This window comes from Bos javanicus, chromosome 17 (assembly GCF_032452875.1).
Source record: "Bos javanicus breed banteng chromosome 17, ARS-OSU_banteng_1.0, whole genome shotgun sequence".
NCBI lineage: Eukaryota > Metazoa > Chordata > Mammalia > Artiodactyla > Bovidae > Bos > Bos javanicus.
In genome coordinates, this window is record NC_083884.1 from 30,514,882 (window position 1) to 30,529,452 (window position 14,571).

The following is a 14,571-nucleotide window of genomic DNA, read 5'->3' on the forward strand; positions in this document are numbered from 1 at the left end:
GAGTTTGAGAAAATTTAGGTTTGTTCACAGAACAGTACAACATTTATTTTATTTATTTTTTCTTTTTTATAATATATTTTTTATTTTTAAATTTACATAATTGTATTAGTTTTGCCAAATATCAAAATGAATCCGCCACAGGTATACATGTGTTCCCCATCCCGAACCCTCCTCCCTCCTCCCTCCCCATACCATCCCTCTGGGTCGTCCCAGTGCACCAGCCCCAAGCATCCAGCATCGTGCATCGAACCTGGACTGGCAACTCGTTTCTTACATGATATTTTACATGTTTCAATGTCATTCTCCCAGATCTTCCCACCCTCTCCCTCTCCCACAGAGTCCATAAGACTGTTCTATACATCAGTGTCTCTTGATAATAAATGCTGGAGAGGGTGTGGAGAAAAGGGAACCTTCTTACACTGTTGGTGCGAATGCAAACTAGTACAGCCACTATGGAGAACAGTGTGGAGATTCCTTAAAAAACTGGAAATAGAACTGCCTTATGATCCAGCAATCCCACTGCTGGGCATACACACTGAGGAAACCAGAAGGGAAAGAGACACGTGTACCCCAATGTTCATCGCAGCACTGTTTATAATAGCCAGGACATGGAAGCAACCTAGATGTCCATCAGCAGATGAATGGATAAAGAAAGCTGTGGTACATATACACAATGGAGTATTACTCAGCCATTAAAAAGAATACATTTGAATCAGTTCTAATGAGGTGGATGAAACTGGAGCCTATTATACAGAGTGAAGTAAGCCAGAAGGAAAAACATAAATACAGTATACTAACGCATATATATGGAATTTAGAAAGATGGTAACAATAACCTGGTGTACGAGACAGCAAAAGAACAGTACAACATTTAAAAGTCAAGCTTAACTTACCTTGTAAAATAGAGAAGACCCCAAAATTGTATATAGCCGTCTCATGTCATAGTAATCCTCAGACTGGGGGAAAAATCACAGTGGATTTATATATGTATATATATTTTTTATGATTTAAAAAATATCCTAGTTAAGCTACAACAGTTATAATGGACATTACATCCCTTAGTAACTGAAGTTTCTCCTTTTTGGTATTTATTTATTTATTATGGAAGCACAGTTGATTTACAGTTTCAGATGTACAGTAAGGTGGTTCAGTTACACATACACACATACATTCTTTTTCAGATTCTTTTCCTTTATAGGTTATTACAAGATAATGAATACAGTTTGCTGAACATAGGTCCTTGTATTGAGGCATAAGGTGCCTATGTATTTATTTTTGACTGAAAACAACCTTATTTTTGATTCTTATAAAATACTGTTGAATAGAGACACCTAAGAGTAGAACATAATGTTTGTTACCCTAAGAGGGATTGAAAGGGATCATCTAAAATATTTGATATTACCATATACTATTTTTGAAAGTACAAACTGGTACAACATATTTGGGGTTTAATAGTATGTAAAAAAAATTAAATACACATACCCTTTGAGTAATTCCTCTTTTATAAATCTACAGAAATACTTGAACAAGACAATCAAGGTTTTTGTATAAAAGTTTAGAATTTCTAATAAAAAAATAGCACCCCCAATGGTATGTGTATGTATGTGTGTATATATAGGCATGCATGTGTGCTAAGTCGCTCAGTGCATCTACTCTGTGTGATCCATAGACTGTAGCCCACCAGGTTCCTCTGTCCATGCAGTTCTCCAAGCAATAATACTGGATGGGTAGCCATTCCCCTTCTCCCAGGGATCTTTCCAACCCAGGGACTGAACCCAGGTCTCCTGCATTGCAGGCAGATTCTTTAGCATCTGAACCACTGGAGAAGCCCATATATATATGTAATATGTGTATGGCATGCCCTCCTCCAGGGGATCTTCCCAACCCAGGGATTGAACCCACATCTCTTAGGTCTCCTGCACTGGAAGGCGGGTTCTTTACCACTAGCACCACCTGGTATATACATATGTATTGGCTTGTACAGGGGTATGCATGGGCTTCCCCAGTGGCTCAGACGGTAAAAAAATCTGCCTGCAATGCAGGAGACCCAGGTTCAATTCCTGGATCAGGAAGATCTCCTGGAGAAGGGAATGGCAACCCACTGCAGTATTCTTGCCTGGAGAATTCCATGGACAGAAGAGCCTGGCATGGGGTCGCAAAGAGTCGGACACAACTAAGCAACTAACACTTTCACTTTCATGTATGTGTACAGAAAAGAGTCTGGAAGAATACATTCCAAACTGTTGGAGCAGTTACAACTGGGGATGGAACTGGTGGAGAGGGATGAGGAAGGAGGATATGTGTTTTTAGTAATCATGCTTGCAGTTTTTTTTTAACCCAATATGCATGCATTACTTTTATAATTAAAAAACAACACAACAAAACCTAAGGAAAACTGGAAATAACCTAAATATCCCTCAACTGGGGAATGGATAAACACTGTGATAACTTCATACAGCGGACTACTGTATGCAGTAAAAAGAACTGAACTACTGATACAGACAATGAATGAATCTCAAATAAATTATGCTATGTGAAAGAAGTCAAACTCATCCTTGTTCATTTGTTTTGACTGCTTTTATGTCAAACATATTTCCTGTGATGCTTTACTGTCCTCACACTTAAGAATGAGGTGTTAATAAATTTATTGGAAGCTTTTTGAGGGTATGGAAGCTCTTTGGCTTCACTGTAGGTAAACTTTTAGAAAGAATTTTAATTAAAAAATTTTACATGGTGAAATATACATAACAAAATTTACTGTCTTAATAACTGTTAAATGTACAGCTCAATAGCATTATGCACAATTCACACTGTTCGCAACCAAATCAGAACTTTTTCCTCTTGCAAAACTGAAACTTAGTATCTATAAAACAACAACTGTCCATCGCCCTTCCTTCCCCCAGCCCCTGACACTCACTCTTCTACTTTGTTTTTATGAATATGACTACTTTAGGCATCTCCTACATTCTTGCCTGGGAAATCCCATGGACAGAGGAGTGTGATGGGGTACGATCCATGGAGTCACAAAGAGCTGGACACGACTGAGTGAGTAAACAACAACAATGGGGGAAATCGTGCACTATTTTATCCTGTCGTGATGGGCTTGTTCGCCTTTGTGATGTGCTTGTGTTGTGGTGTTCTCTGGGTTCATCCCTGTTGAGGCATATGTCAAAATTTACTTCCTTTGGGGGGCCAAGTCATGTTTCACAGTATGTATTATCCATAATTTCTGTCTGTTCGTTCATCTGTTGGTGAATGCGGGTTGCTTTCTCTTTTTGGCTGTTGTGAATGATGCTACTGTGAACGTGGGTTTGCAAGTGTCTCTTAATTCTTTTGAGTATATCAACTGCTCGGTCATGTGGTAGTTCTGTTTTTTATTTTTTTTCGGAGACCACCATGCTGTGTTTTATAACATTTGCACTGCTTTGCATTCCCACCAACAGTGCACAGGGCTTCCAATTTTTCTACATTCTTGCCAACAACTGGTATTTTGGGGGTTTTGTTTGGTTCTGTAGTTGTTGTCTTGGACCCTGCTTTTTCCACAGAAAATGATCTTGAATATTTTTTCATGTCAGTAGACAGTTTTCTAAACATTATTTCAATGGCAATATTATTGAACAGATTCCCTTATGTAGTATTTTGTTTCCAGTAATTTTTCAGGGTATAAATAAGGCTGTGGAGAATATTCTTAGAAAGAAAATCTTTGTGTACATCCCTGATATTTTCCTTAGTTGAAAAGTTCCTGGAGGTTGAATTCCTACACCAGAGGATATATATTTTTTAATGTATATTGCCAGATTGTTCTCCTGAGAGGTTGCATCAATTTATATTCCTACTAGCAGTATGACAGTATCATCTACAGTGAACATTTCAGACAGAATTACTTCCATGCAAGATCATAAATACAAGGTTACCAAGAATATCCATCAACTGATAACAATGGGTAGCTCTGAGAACAGGGCTGGTTTTGATGTATGAGGGTCAAGCAAAATGCTAGCTTTATGTTTGCTGTTTGCATTTCCCCATAAGAATGTACTCATGGAATATTTGTGAAACTGAATATTTAAACTTCCTAATTAAAAAAAGTCAGATGCAAATTATTTACCATATGATTCAACTTATGTGACATTCCAGAAAAGGCAAAAACCATGTGCACAGTAAACAGATCAGTGGTTACAGGGACTGGGGGTAGGGAAAGGGACTGGCTATAAAAGGGCACAAAAAATTTATTTAATATAAATTATACCTTAATAATAATCTTAAAACACTAAAGAAAAGAACACAGAATTAAAATATAACATTAAATCTTTAATGTCACAAAAAGTTTAGAATAGATCCCTCTTTTTTTTAAATTAATATAAAACTGTGAATTATTCTGCCAGTTCTGACAAATGTGTACAGATGTGTAAGTGCCACCAACATCAAGATATAGAACAGTTACATCAAAACTGTTGCCAATTTTTTTTGCTGAGTATTATTCCATTGCATATATATATATCATACTTTGTTGATGGACATTGATTCTTTGAATGGTCTCTGACTATTAAAAATTAAGCTGCTATGAACATTTGTTTACAGGTCTTTGTATTGACATAGATTTCATTTCTCTTGGGAAGTTAGATAGCAATGAGTCGAGTTGAGTTCAGTTGCTCAGTCGTATCCGACTCTTTGCAACGCCATGGACTGTAGCACGCCAGGCCTCCCGGTCCATCACCAACTGCCGGAGTGTACTCAAACTCATGTCCATTGAGTCGGTGATGCCATCCAACCATCTCATCCTCTGTCATCCCCTTCTCCCACCTTCAGTCTTTCCCAGCATCAGGGTCTTTTCCAAAGAGTCAGTACTTTGCATCAGGTGGCCAAAGTATTGGAGTTTCAGCTTCAGCATCAGTCCTTCCAATGAATAGTCAGGATTGATTTCCTATAGGATGGACTGGTAGGATCTCTTTGCTGTCCAAGGGACTCTCAAGAGTCTTCTCCAACATCACAGTTCAAAAGCATCAATTCTTTGGCGCTCAGCTTTCTTTATGGTCCAACTCTCACATCCGTACATGACTACTGGAAAAAACCATAGCTTTGACTAGACAGACCTTCGTTGGCAAAGTAACGTCTCTGCTTTTTCATAAGCTGTCTAGGTTGGTCATAACTTTTCTTTCAAGGAGCAAGTGTCTTTTAATTTCATGGCTTCAGTCACCATCTACAGTGATTTTGGAGCCCAAAAAAATAAAGTCTGTCACTGTTTCCATTGTTTCCCCATCTATTTGCCATGAAGTGATGGGACCGGATGCCATGATCTTAGTTTTCTGAATGTTAAGGTTTAAGCCAACTTTTTCACTCTCCTCTTGCACTTTATCAAGAGGCTCTTTAGTTCTTTGCTTTCTGCCATAAGTGTGGTGTCATCTGCATATCTGAGATTATTGATATTTCTCCTGGCAATCTTGATTCCAGCTTGTGCTTCATTTAGCCCTGCATTTTGCATGATGTACTCTGCATATAAGTTAAATAATCAGGGTGACAGTATACAGTCTTGAGGTACTCCTTTCCTGATTTGGAACTAGTCTGTTGTTCCATGTCCAGTTCTAACTGTTGATTCTTGACCTGCATACAGATTTCTCAGGAGGTAGGTAAGGTGGTCTGGTATTCCTATCTCTTTAAGAATTTCGCACAGTTTGTTATGATCCACACAGTCAAAGGCTTTGGTGTAGTCAATAAAGCAGAAGTAGATGTTTTTCTGGAACTCTCTTGGTTTTCTGATGATCCATTGGATGTTGGCAATTTGATCTCTGGTTCCTCTGCCTTTTCTAAATACAGCTTGAACATCTGGAAGTTCACGGTTCATGTACTGTTGAAGCCTGGCTTGGAGAATTTTGAGCATTACTTTGCTAGCGTGTGAGATGAGTGCAATTGTGCAGTAGTTTGAGCATTCTTTGGCATTGCCTTTCTTAGGGATTGGAATGAAGACTGACCTTTTCCAGTCCTGTGGCCACTGCTGAGTTTTCCAAATTTGCTGGCATATTGAGTGCAGCACTTTCACAGCATCATCTTTTAGGATTTGAAATAGCTCAACTGGAATTCTATCACCTTGACTAGCTTAGTTCATAGTGATGCTTCCTAAGGCCCACTTGACTTTGCATTCCAGGATGTCTGGCTCTAGGTGAGTGATCACACCATTGTGATTATCTGGGTCATGAAGATCTTTTTTGTATAGCTCTTCTGTGTATTCTTGCCACCTCTTCTTAATATCTTCTGCTTCTGTTAGGTCCCTACCATTTCTGCCCTTCATTGTGTGCCCATCTTTGCATGAAATGTTTCCTTGGTATCTCTAATTTTCTTGAAGAGATTTATTGTTTTCCTCTACTTCTTGCACTGATCACTTAGGAAGGCTTTCTTATCTCTCCCTGCTGTTCTTTGGAACTCTGCATTCAAATGGATATATCTTTTCTCCTTTGCCTTTTGCTTCTCTTCTTTTCACAGCTATTTGTAAGACATCCTCAGACAACCATTTTGCCTTTTTGCATTTCTTTTTCTTGGGGATGGTCTTGATCACTGCCTCCTATACAATGTCATGAGCCTCCGTCCATAGTTCTTTGGCACTCTATCAGATCTAATAATCCCTGGAATCTATTTGTCACTTCCACTGTGTAATCGTAAGGGGTTTGATTTATGTCATACCTGAATGGTCTAGTGGTTTTCCCTACTTTCTTCAATAAGTCTAAATTTGGCAATAAGGAGTTCATGATCTGAGCTACAGTTAGCTCCTGGTCTTGTTTTTGCTAACTCTATAGAGCTTCTCCATCTTTGGCTGCAAAGAATATAATCAGTCTGATTTTGGTATTGACCATCTAGTGATGTCCATAGTACAGATGTTTAGCTTATTAAGAAACTTCCAAACTGTTTTCCAAACAATTATATCATTTTACATTATCAATTTATCAACTTTTTTCTTTTGTGTATTGTGTCTTGATGTTGTAGACAAGGAATCCCAACAGATCTTTTTCTAACCAGTTAGTTCCACTGTTCATTAAAATGATGTTCTATGAACACACATGTTAGAGTTTTAATTAAACTTACAAATCTAGGTTCTGAAAACCTACATATTTTAATACTTTGGATCTAAACTGCTCCTAATGATTAGTATCCAGTTAATTTTTTTTTCCCCATTGGTGAAAAAACGTACATCCTACGAACAGTTCTCCTTGCTTAAATTTCCACTCTTTTTACAAACAAAATACCCTTCCATTTGCTCTGGATCTTAGCTAAGACTAAGCCACCTTTCAAGTGAACCACCTCTCCCCACTTTCAACAGCAATCTGCTAAAGAATGACCCAGGCTCACTGCTTCTACTTCCTAATGTCCCATTTACTTTAAAAAAAACGTTCATTACTGAAAACATTAGCATATACTAATAGAACAGAATAATAGAATAATATATTAGAATAGAATAATAGAATAGAATAGAATAATATATTAGCTCCTAGGTACCCATCAACACCCAGCTTCAACAAAGACCAGTACGTGGCTAACATTGTTTCATCTCTCTCCTTCCTCCCTCTCCCTGATGAATTATTTCTAAATCAATTCCAGATGTTGTATCATTTCATCTGTAACTACTTTAGAATGTATCTCTAAAACAGAAGAACTTTAAAAAAAATACATACCCAGAATATCATTACCACATCTAAGGAATTATTCCCACATAATATCCAGTTATCTGTGTTTATGTGTTCTTGATTGACTCATACACATTTTAAAATATTTTGTTTGTCTGAATCAGAATCCAAGTAAGATCCATATACTGACATTGGTTGATTTTCTTGACTCACTTGTAACTGATAGGTTCTCTTTCAATCCAATGCAGTTATTATCTTTATAGATGTTCAAGTGGGAGCTTCTTCAAGTTGTCTCCTAATTACTTGAACCTTAAATTAAACCTAGTAATTTTTGAAAGCTTCCTAGATGTCTGATATAACAAGATGTTGCCAAGCTTATCTTGTACATTTTCAGCCCTAAATCTGGATTCAGCCATTTCTCATAGCAATCTTGGTTGCCTTAAGTGAAAAATATTATTTATACACAATGGCCTGGGTGCTAGTGATGCTCTAGTGGACAGAGCTAGGAAATATATTTCACTAGACAGAGCTAGGAAATATGTATCTATTTTAAATGATTAAAAACCATACTACCGATCACTATAACATATATGGTCTTTCTTTCAAAGCCCAGTTATAAATGATACTGCATATAATGATTATTACATGCCTCCTTGGAAAATACTTAGAATAATGACTGATTTACAAAATAAGAAATAAACAACTTTTCCTAAAATCCACTGCTTCTCTTACCAGTTCTGCAAAGTCTGCGGCCTCCAAGTCACTCAATGCTGTGTCTAATTCCAACTATACAGAAAAAAAAAAAAAAAACTGTAACACAAACATTTAATTTATATTACTTATTTTTTAGTACTGGCCATATAAAAGTGTTTAATTACTTGTGTGTGCTAAGTTGCTTCGGTTGTATCTGACTCTTTGTGACCCCATGGACTATGGCCACCAGGCTCCTCTGTCCATGGGATTCTCCAGGCAAGAATAATGGAGTGGGTTGCCATTTCGTCCTCCAATAATTACTTGAAGAAGTAAATAAATATCTCTCCTTTGTGTTATTTAAGGAATGTCCCAAAATGGAACATCTTGCTTTTAAGCTTTGCAATTACAAAAATAAAATCAGTGTATTTTACATATAGGCATTTTTCACTTACATCTTAATTATTGCAAAATGGGCTTCACTCTGTATTCAATACAAACTAATTTATGAAGTTACAAAGCTGCTTTAGTTTTGTCAGAAAAAATTTTAACCTATAAAAATCTTAAGAGTAAAATAAATCAATCTCGATATAGCCAATATATTATGAATTGTCTATTTTTCTATTTTCTATATATTTCTCAACAGTTGGATCTCGGAAAATATCAACATTCTTCCCTGTCTCTTGCCTTTAAACTCTTTTGTATAAAAAGACTGTTAATCTTTATTCATGGATTAAATCATGAAAGCAAGTGTTCCCCTGGAACCTGGCACAGTTTAACTACCCTACAGAGTTATTAGAAAAATCTCTTACTTAGGATTTAGCTTCTGTTCCTATGGAATTTGCCTGAACTCTTTCATGTATTTGTCCTTCCCTAAAGCATTCAAAAATTTAAAGCAGAATATATTTAATCTGAGGTTTAATCTGTAATGCATATATATAAACTGAAAACTATTGACAGTTAAAGTTTGTAGCGTGTATGGTATTTGTGGAAAATAATCCTTGTTTTTTATTTTTTTAAATGCCAAGGGCACTCTCTGCAGGACCGTTTCACAAACTGTGTCTTACTGAGATGACAGAAGCTTTGGAAACATTAGTCATGCCTCTCAATGCTTTTCACACAGTGTGACTTATTACTCATTTGTGACCTACATTTTTCTGCATCTAGCAAATACTTCATGTTCTCCTTTTTGTGGGTATAGTTTCTGTTGTGAAAAACTACAGGACAAAAAGAAAATTACCTACTTAAGATTTCTGATCACAGAAATGTTAAACAGGTTGCTATTCCTGCTACTGAACTCTACAGTCTAAAACACAAGGTGACTGTAATTGTTTCTTCATACTGCTTAAGAGAAAAAGTAAAATATCTTTTCTCTTAATTACTCCAGTGTATCTTAGGGAAAAAAAATTTTTTTAAAGTCTGACATATAAAATAAGGAAATTCTCAAACACCTGGGAAAGAAAACTGAAGTGCAACCTCACCATATACTAAACTCAGAACAAGTATATTTTTCTCCAACTTAAAAACAATTATTCCCACCTAAAATTTATCAGGTACAAACGACCTCACACACCTATATGTTTTTAACTAGATTTCTCAAGGCACAAAATTTCTTATTGTTTTCCATTGGAATATATATAGTCAGTAAATCCTACAGTTTTTAATCACAGTAAGAAATGTCAAAGGGAAAAGCAAAGCTTTTGAGTTCTTTGAGTCTGCTGATAAAACAAAAACAAAAACTTCAAGGATTACCATGTATTTCAAACTTTACATTCATCAGAGACTTTTAGATCACTTTATCAGAGCGTATCTATCTCTTTCCAAAAATATTATTCTTAATTCTCTTAACCAGACTACAAAATGTGAAAACGTCTCAGCTATATCCTCATTGTTTCCTGTGTAGAAGTTCCACCTACCCAACTACACTGTGAGCATCCAAAGGACTTTTCTGGATTCCCAGAGCACAGCACACATCTGAGTACTTGGCATAGTAAAGGCTGACCTCCATATAGAAATGTCAGACTCAGAAAGTACAAGTACAACCAAAGCTCTGGTGAGATAAAGCAACAGGTATAATTTGAGTCAAAAGATTACAGAATATACATCAGTTCACACGGTGATTTCTCAGTGTGATATTGTCTTAGGCTGGTAAAAATAAAGTATACAGGGTGGGAGGTGGGAGGGACAGTGCAGGGAGGGGACATATGTATGCCTATGGCTGATTGATGTTGATGTGTGGCAGAAACCAACATAACACTGTGAAGCAATTATCCTTCAATTAAAAATTAGTATATTTTTAAAAAGTATATAGTCCTTTTAATCAAATATATGCTAAGCTAAGGGGAATAATGTCAATAAAAGAGAAATCTGAATACAGGAAGAAGCCTTCACATGGAATTTATAAGACTGAAGTAGCCTGTATTTTTAAATGTCTTAAACTTCTTAGAAGGAAAATATTTAATCTTAATATATCCAAAGTCTAAATATACTTCCCCTAAAAACATTTAGTCTTATATTTCTACTCTCACAGAAGAGACGATATACTTTGTGGAGAAAACATTTCTTTAAGTGAAGAGAGTCTTAGGGGAGAGAACTTGGGCAAAACTCATGAGATGATAGCGTGTGTGCTTAACTGCTCAGTGGTGTCTGACTCTTTGCAACTCTGTGGACCATAGTCCACCAGGCTCCTCTGTCCATGGAATTTTCCAGGAAAGAAAACTGGAGTGGGTTGCCATTTCCTACTCTAGGAAAGAGACGATGGCACCTCTGACAATGGGTCTTGTGTCTTTCAGAAGAAAAAAGACCCCAGAATGGACATGAGGCAGACTTTGGAACCAGGGTCTTTCTATATTAAATTTAAGGTTATCTAATTAAACTCTGTCTCTTATTGATGGGAGTAGAATTCTATATTTCATACTTTTCAGTATGGAAATGATTTAGGAAAATGATAATCATTGGCCTTGGTTAAAAAAGGCAGCAGGAGGCAGTTGACAGAGGCAAGGACAAAAAAGAATATCAGAAGGTAAAGTTTCCTTTAAACATGCTCTAACCCCTCAACTCCCTCCAGTTATACAATATATAATACTAATTTCACAACTATAATTACAACAATGTGCAAGGCATGACTCTTAAGCATTTTATGTATTATAACTTCTTTATGAAGTTGATACTATTATTGTTCCAATTTTACAGATAAGAAAACTAAGTAAAGAGACTCATATATCAGTTTAAATTATTATTAAACTGTCAAAAGGCATAATTATTTGATCATATATTGTAGAATTCCATGAAGAGCAGAATCTTGAATTGGGCTTTTACTACAACATAGCTTGAGTTTCTTCATGGACAAGGAACTGCTATGGCATGGTGCCTCATTAATACTGTTACAAATGCTGTGGCTAAATACACTGTTGTTGATGAATATGTCTGAAATGAGTCTTCATTCAGTCATTTCAGTCCATAAAGTTATTCTGGATCTAGAAATGACTAAAATCTCATTGATAACCCTCATGAACATTACCTTTGGGTTAGCTATCTATGGGACAAGGCTAAGGGTAATTACAGATGCTCATGTAAACAATGGAGAAGGCAATGGCACCCCACTCCAGTACTCTTGCCTGGAAAACCCCATGGACGGAGGAGCCTGGTAGGCTGCAGTCCATGGGGTCGCTAAGAGTCTGACACGACTGAGCGACTTCACTTTCACTTTTCACTTTCATGCATTGGAGAAGGAAATGGCAACCCACTCCAGTGTTTTTGCCTGGAGAATCCCAGGGACGGGGAGCCTGGTGGGCTGCCGTCTATGGGGTCGCACAGAGTCGGACACAACTGAAGTGACTTAGAAGCATGTAAATAAAGATTTTGGTATTATTTGTGGAGTTTGTATTTTAGTTAAGGATATTTGTTAGCCAATCATTTCATCCACCTAACTCAATGACCCTGCATTATAAAATCAAAACCACAGAATTAAAAAGTAAGACACACATATAATTATGATTTCCAAAAAGTATTCCAAGTTTGAACAAAGTCTGAATGTTAAAGTAAAATGAGAGAACTAATTTTTATTTAGAAAGAAAAAGTTCACTGCACTGGACCTCCTACCATATCAACTAGTTGCCCTTTTAACTCTTACCTGCAATCCTGAAAATAACAAAAAGCCTATGGGGGAGAAAAAAAAAAGAGAAAATAAAGAATTATAAGGCAACTGGCTCTGATTCTTATTTATGACACCTAAGAGTACCTTAATTTCCTGGGGAAGTGTAAGCCACCGAACTCCAGGGAGATTGTCTAAGAGCACTGCACTGGAAGCATCGTACTGCTGTGTGCTGGGACTGGCACTCGAATGCAGTTTAGTGGGCTGAAGTGCTCTTTGAAAAAACAAGCTGAAAAAATGATCCAAACGAGGAACATTCTCAACCTGGCAAAAGGCACTGGAAAAACAAGAGCTGTAATGTCAGAACAACACACGGAAATGGTGGTCATCGCTTGTACAAACCTAAAGGGACTGGATCTTGCCCAACTACACAGGTTCTCTTCCTCAGTCCTCCCTTCTTAATAAGAATTATAGCCATAATGTTACTGATGGAGTATATAAAGTAAGTCACCCTGTCAATATTTTTTACCCTAAAACTTTATTCTCAAATGCACTGGGCAGAGGGTGCATGGTGCCCTATGGGAAAACCACAGGGCTAACACAAGTGGTGTATCTAAACAGAATGGGCTGAAGTACCCTTTTGGCAAAAAATGTAAGTTGCTTTCACTTTTATTTCTCAACCATTTACAACTCCCAATATCTTTCAGTCAGCATAGGATAACAAAAAGATTTTGAGCTTCTAGAACAGATCTGACTGAACCCTATCACTGCTTTTCACTAGGTAGATCTCTCAGGAAAATCATCTAACCTTTCTCTGAACTTTTGTTCCCAACTGTAAAAACAGGGATAATACAATCTAACTCTCATGAAAAGTACCTAGTATACAGCAAGTACTTATTATGCCTATTACTTACTGGTATACAGTAAACACATGATTAGCCTAAGTTATTTCCTCCCCTCTTTGCTAATGAAGGCACAGCTATTTAAAAACTAAAAAACAAAACAAAACAAAAACTTGGTTTCAGTGATGTAAAAGTAGTATAGCATTACCTACAACCATTCAGTGGTATAAACTACTGGATAACACAATAACTGATATATATATATATACCATTAATATATCAGACTAGTATTCACTGATTCATTCAACTAATTACTTGAGTGCCTACTGTGTTTCAGGCACTATTCTCATGCATGGAGGTACAGCAATAAAAATATCAAGACAAAAGACAAAGTCTCTACTCCCCTGGAGCTCCCATTCTACTGGAGAATGATGATAAATGATCAAAAAGTAAAAACATGAACTTGTACAAAGGACTAAGCACAGAACAAGACTGTCTGAATGGGTGGGGTGACTGGCTGGCTATTTTAAATCAAATGGTTAGGGGAGGATCTCTGAGAAGGAACAGGGCATTTAAGCTGAGGTCCTGATGTCAAGAAGGTCTAGTGAGATGGAAGAGTACAAAAGCCAGGGTGGGAACAGGCTTGACCAGGATGCCTGCAGAACAGTACAGAAAGGCAGAGGGGATTGAGATCTGAAATCAGAAAGGTATGTGGGAGCCACATAATAGTGTAGAAAGATCATTCTAACTTTGGAAATTAAAGAGGCAAGAATGGAGGCAAGGTAATCAGGAAGTTACTGTAGCAATGAGCCACAGCAGTAGTTAGTCGGACAGGGTTAATAGTGAAGATGGAGAGAAACGGATGGATTTGAGATTTATTTTGGAGACAGGTTGATTAGGATTTGCTGATGAATTGGCTGGGAATGATGAAGGAAACATATCTTTAATTTGATCACAACTCTAAACTTTGTAAAGGTATAATCAGTTTTCTGTCACTTACAGAGGACTAACCAGCTCACAACTTACAAGTGGTAATTTAAGTTTTGGACTTTTTAGTCATTTCATAATTTTTCACAATGGGCCTTTAATATCTTTCATAATCAGAAAACTTGTGATTAAAAAATTATTGCAAAATGACTTCATATCATGGATCCATACTGCTTCTTGGTTTCAAGAATTCAGTGGATCTTGACATTTATTATTTTAGTTTGCCTTTCAAATTCTAACTTGGGTAAGGAAAAAACTGCTTAAATTTGCTGACAACTTGGAGATGCTTCCAAATCAATGGAAGCTAAATATCAAAATGAAATTCAGAGAAATCAAGAATCCCTTGGCCC

The 14,571-nt window shown here is 36.8% G+C and overlaps 1 protein-coding gene across 3 annotated transcripts in view; it reads right to left on the bottom strand.

Annotated features, from left to right (window-relative positions):
- Positions 1-14,571, bottom strand: part of INTU (inturned planar cell polarity protein) — a 93,064-nt gene that overhangs the window by 20,917 nt on the left and 57,576 nt on the right. For all 3 annotated transcript variants that reach the window (XM_061384233.1, XM_061384231.1, XM_061384232.1), the window contains exons 8-10: positions 12,540-12,729; positions 8,342-8,395; positions 893-955 (exon numbers count right to left, since the gene is read on the bottom strand). In XM_061384233.1, the coding sequence (XP_061240217.1) occupies positions 893-955; positions 8,342-8,395; positions 12,540-12,729 (307 nt within the window). The remainder of the gene's footprint in view (positions 1-892; positions 956-8,341; positions 8,396-12,539; positions 12,730-14,571) is intronic.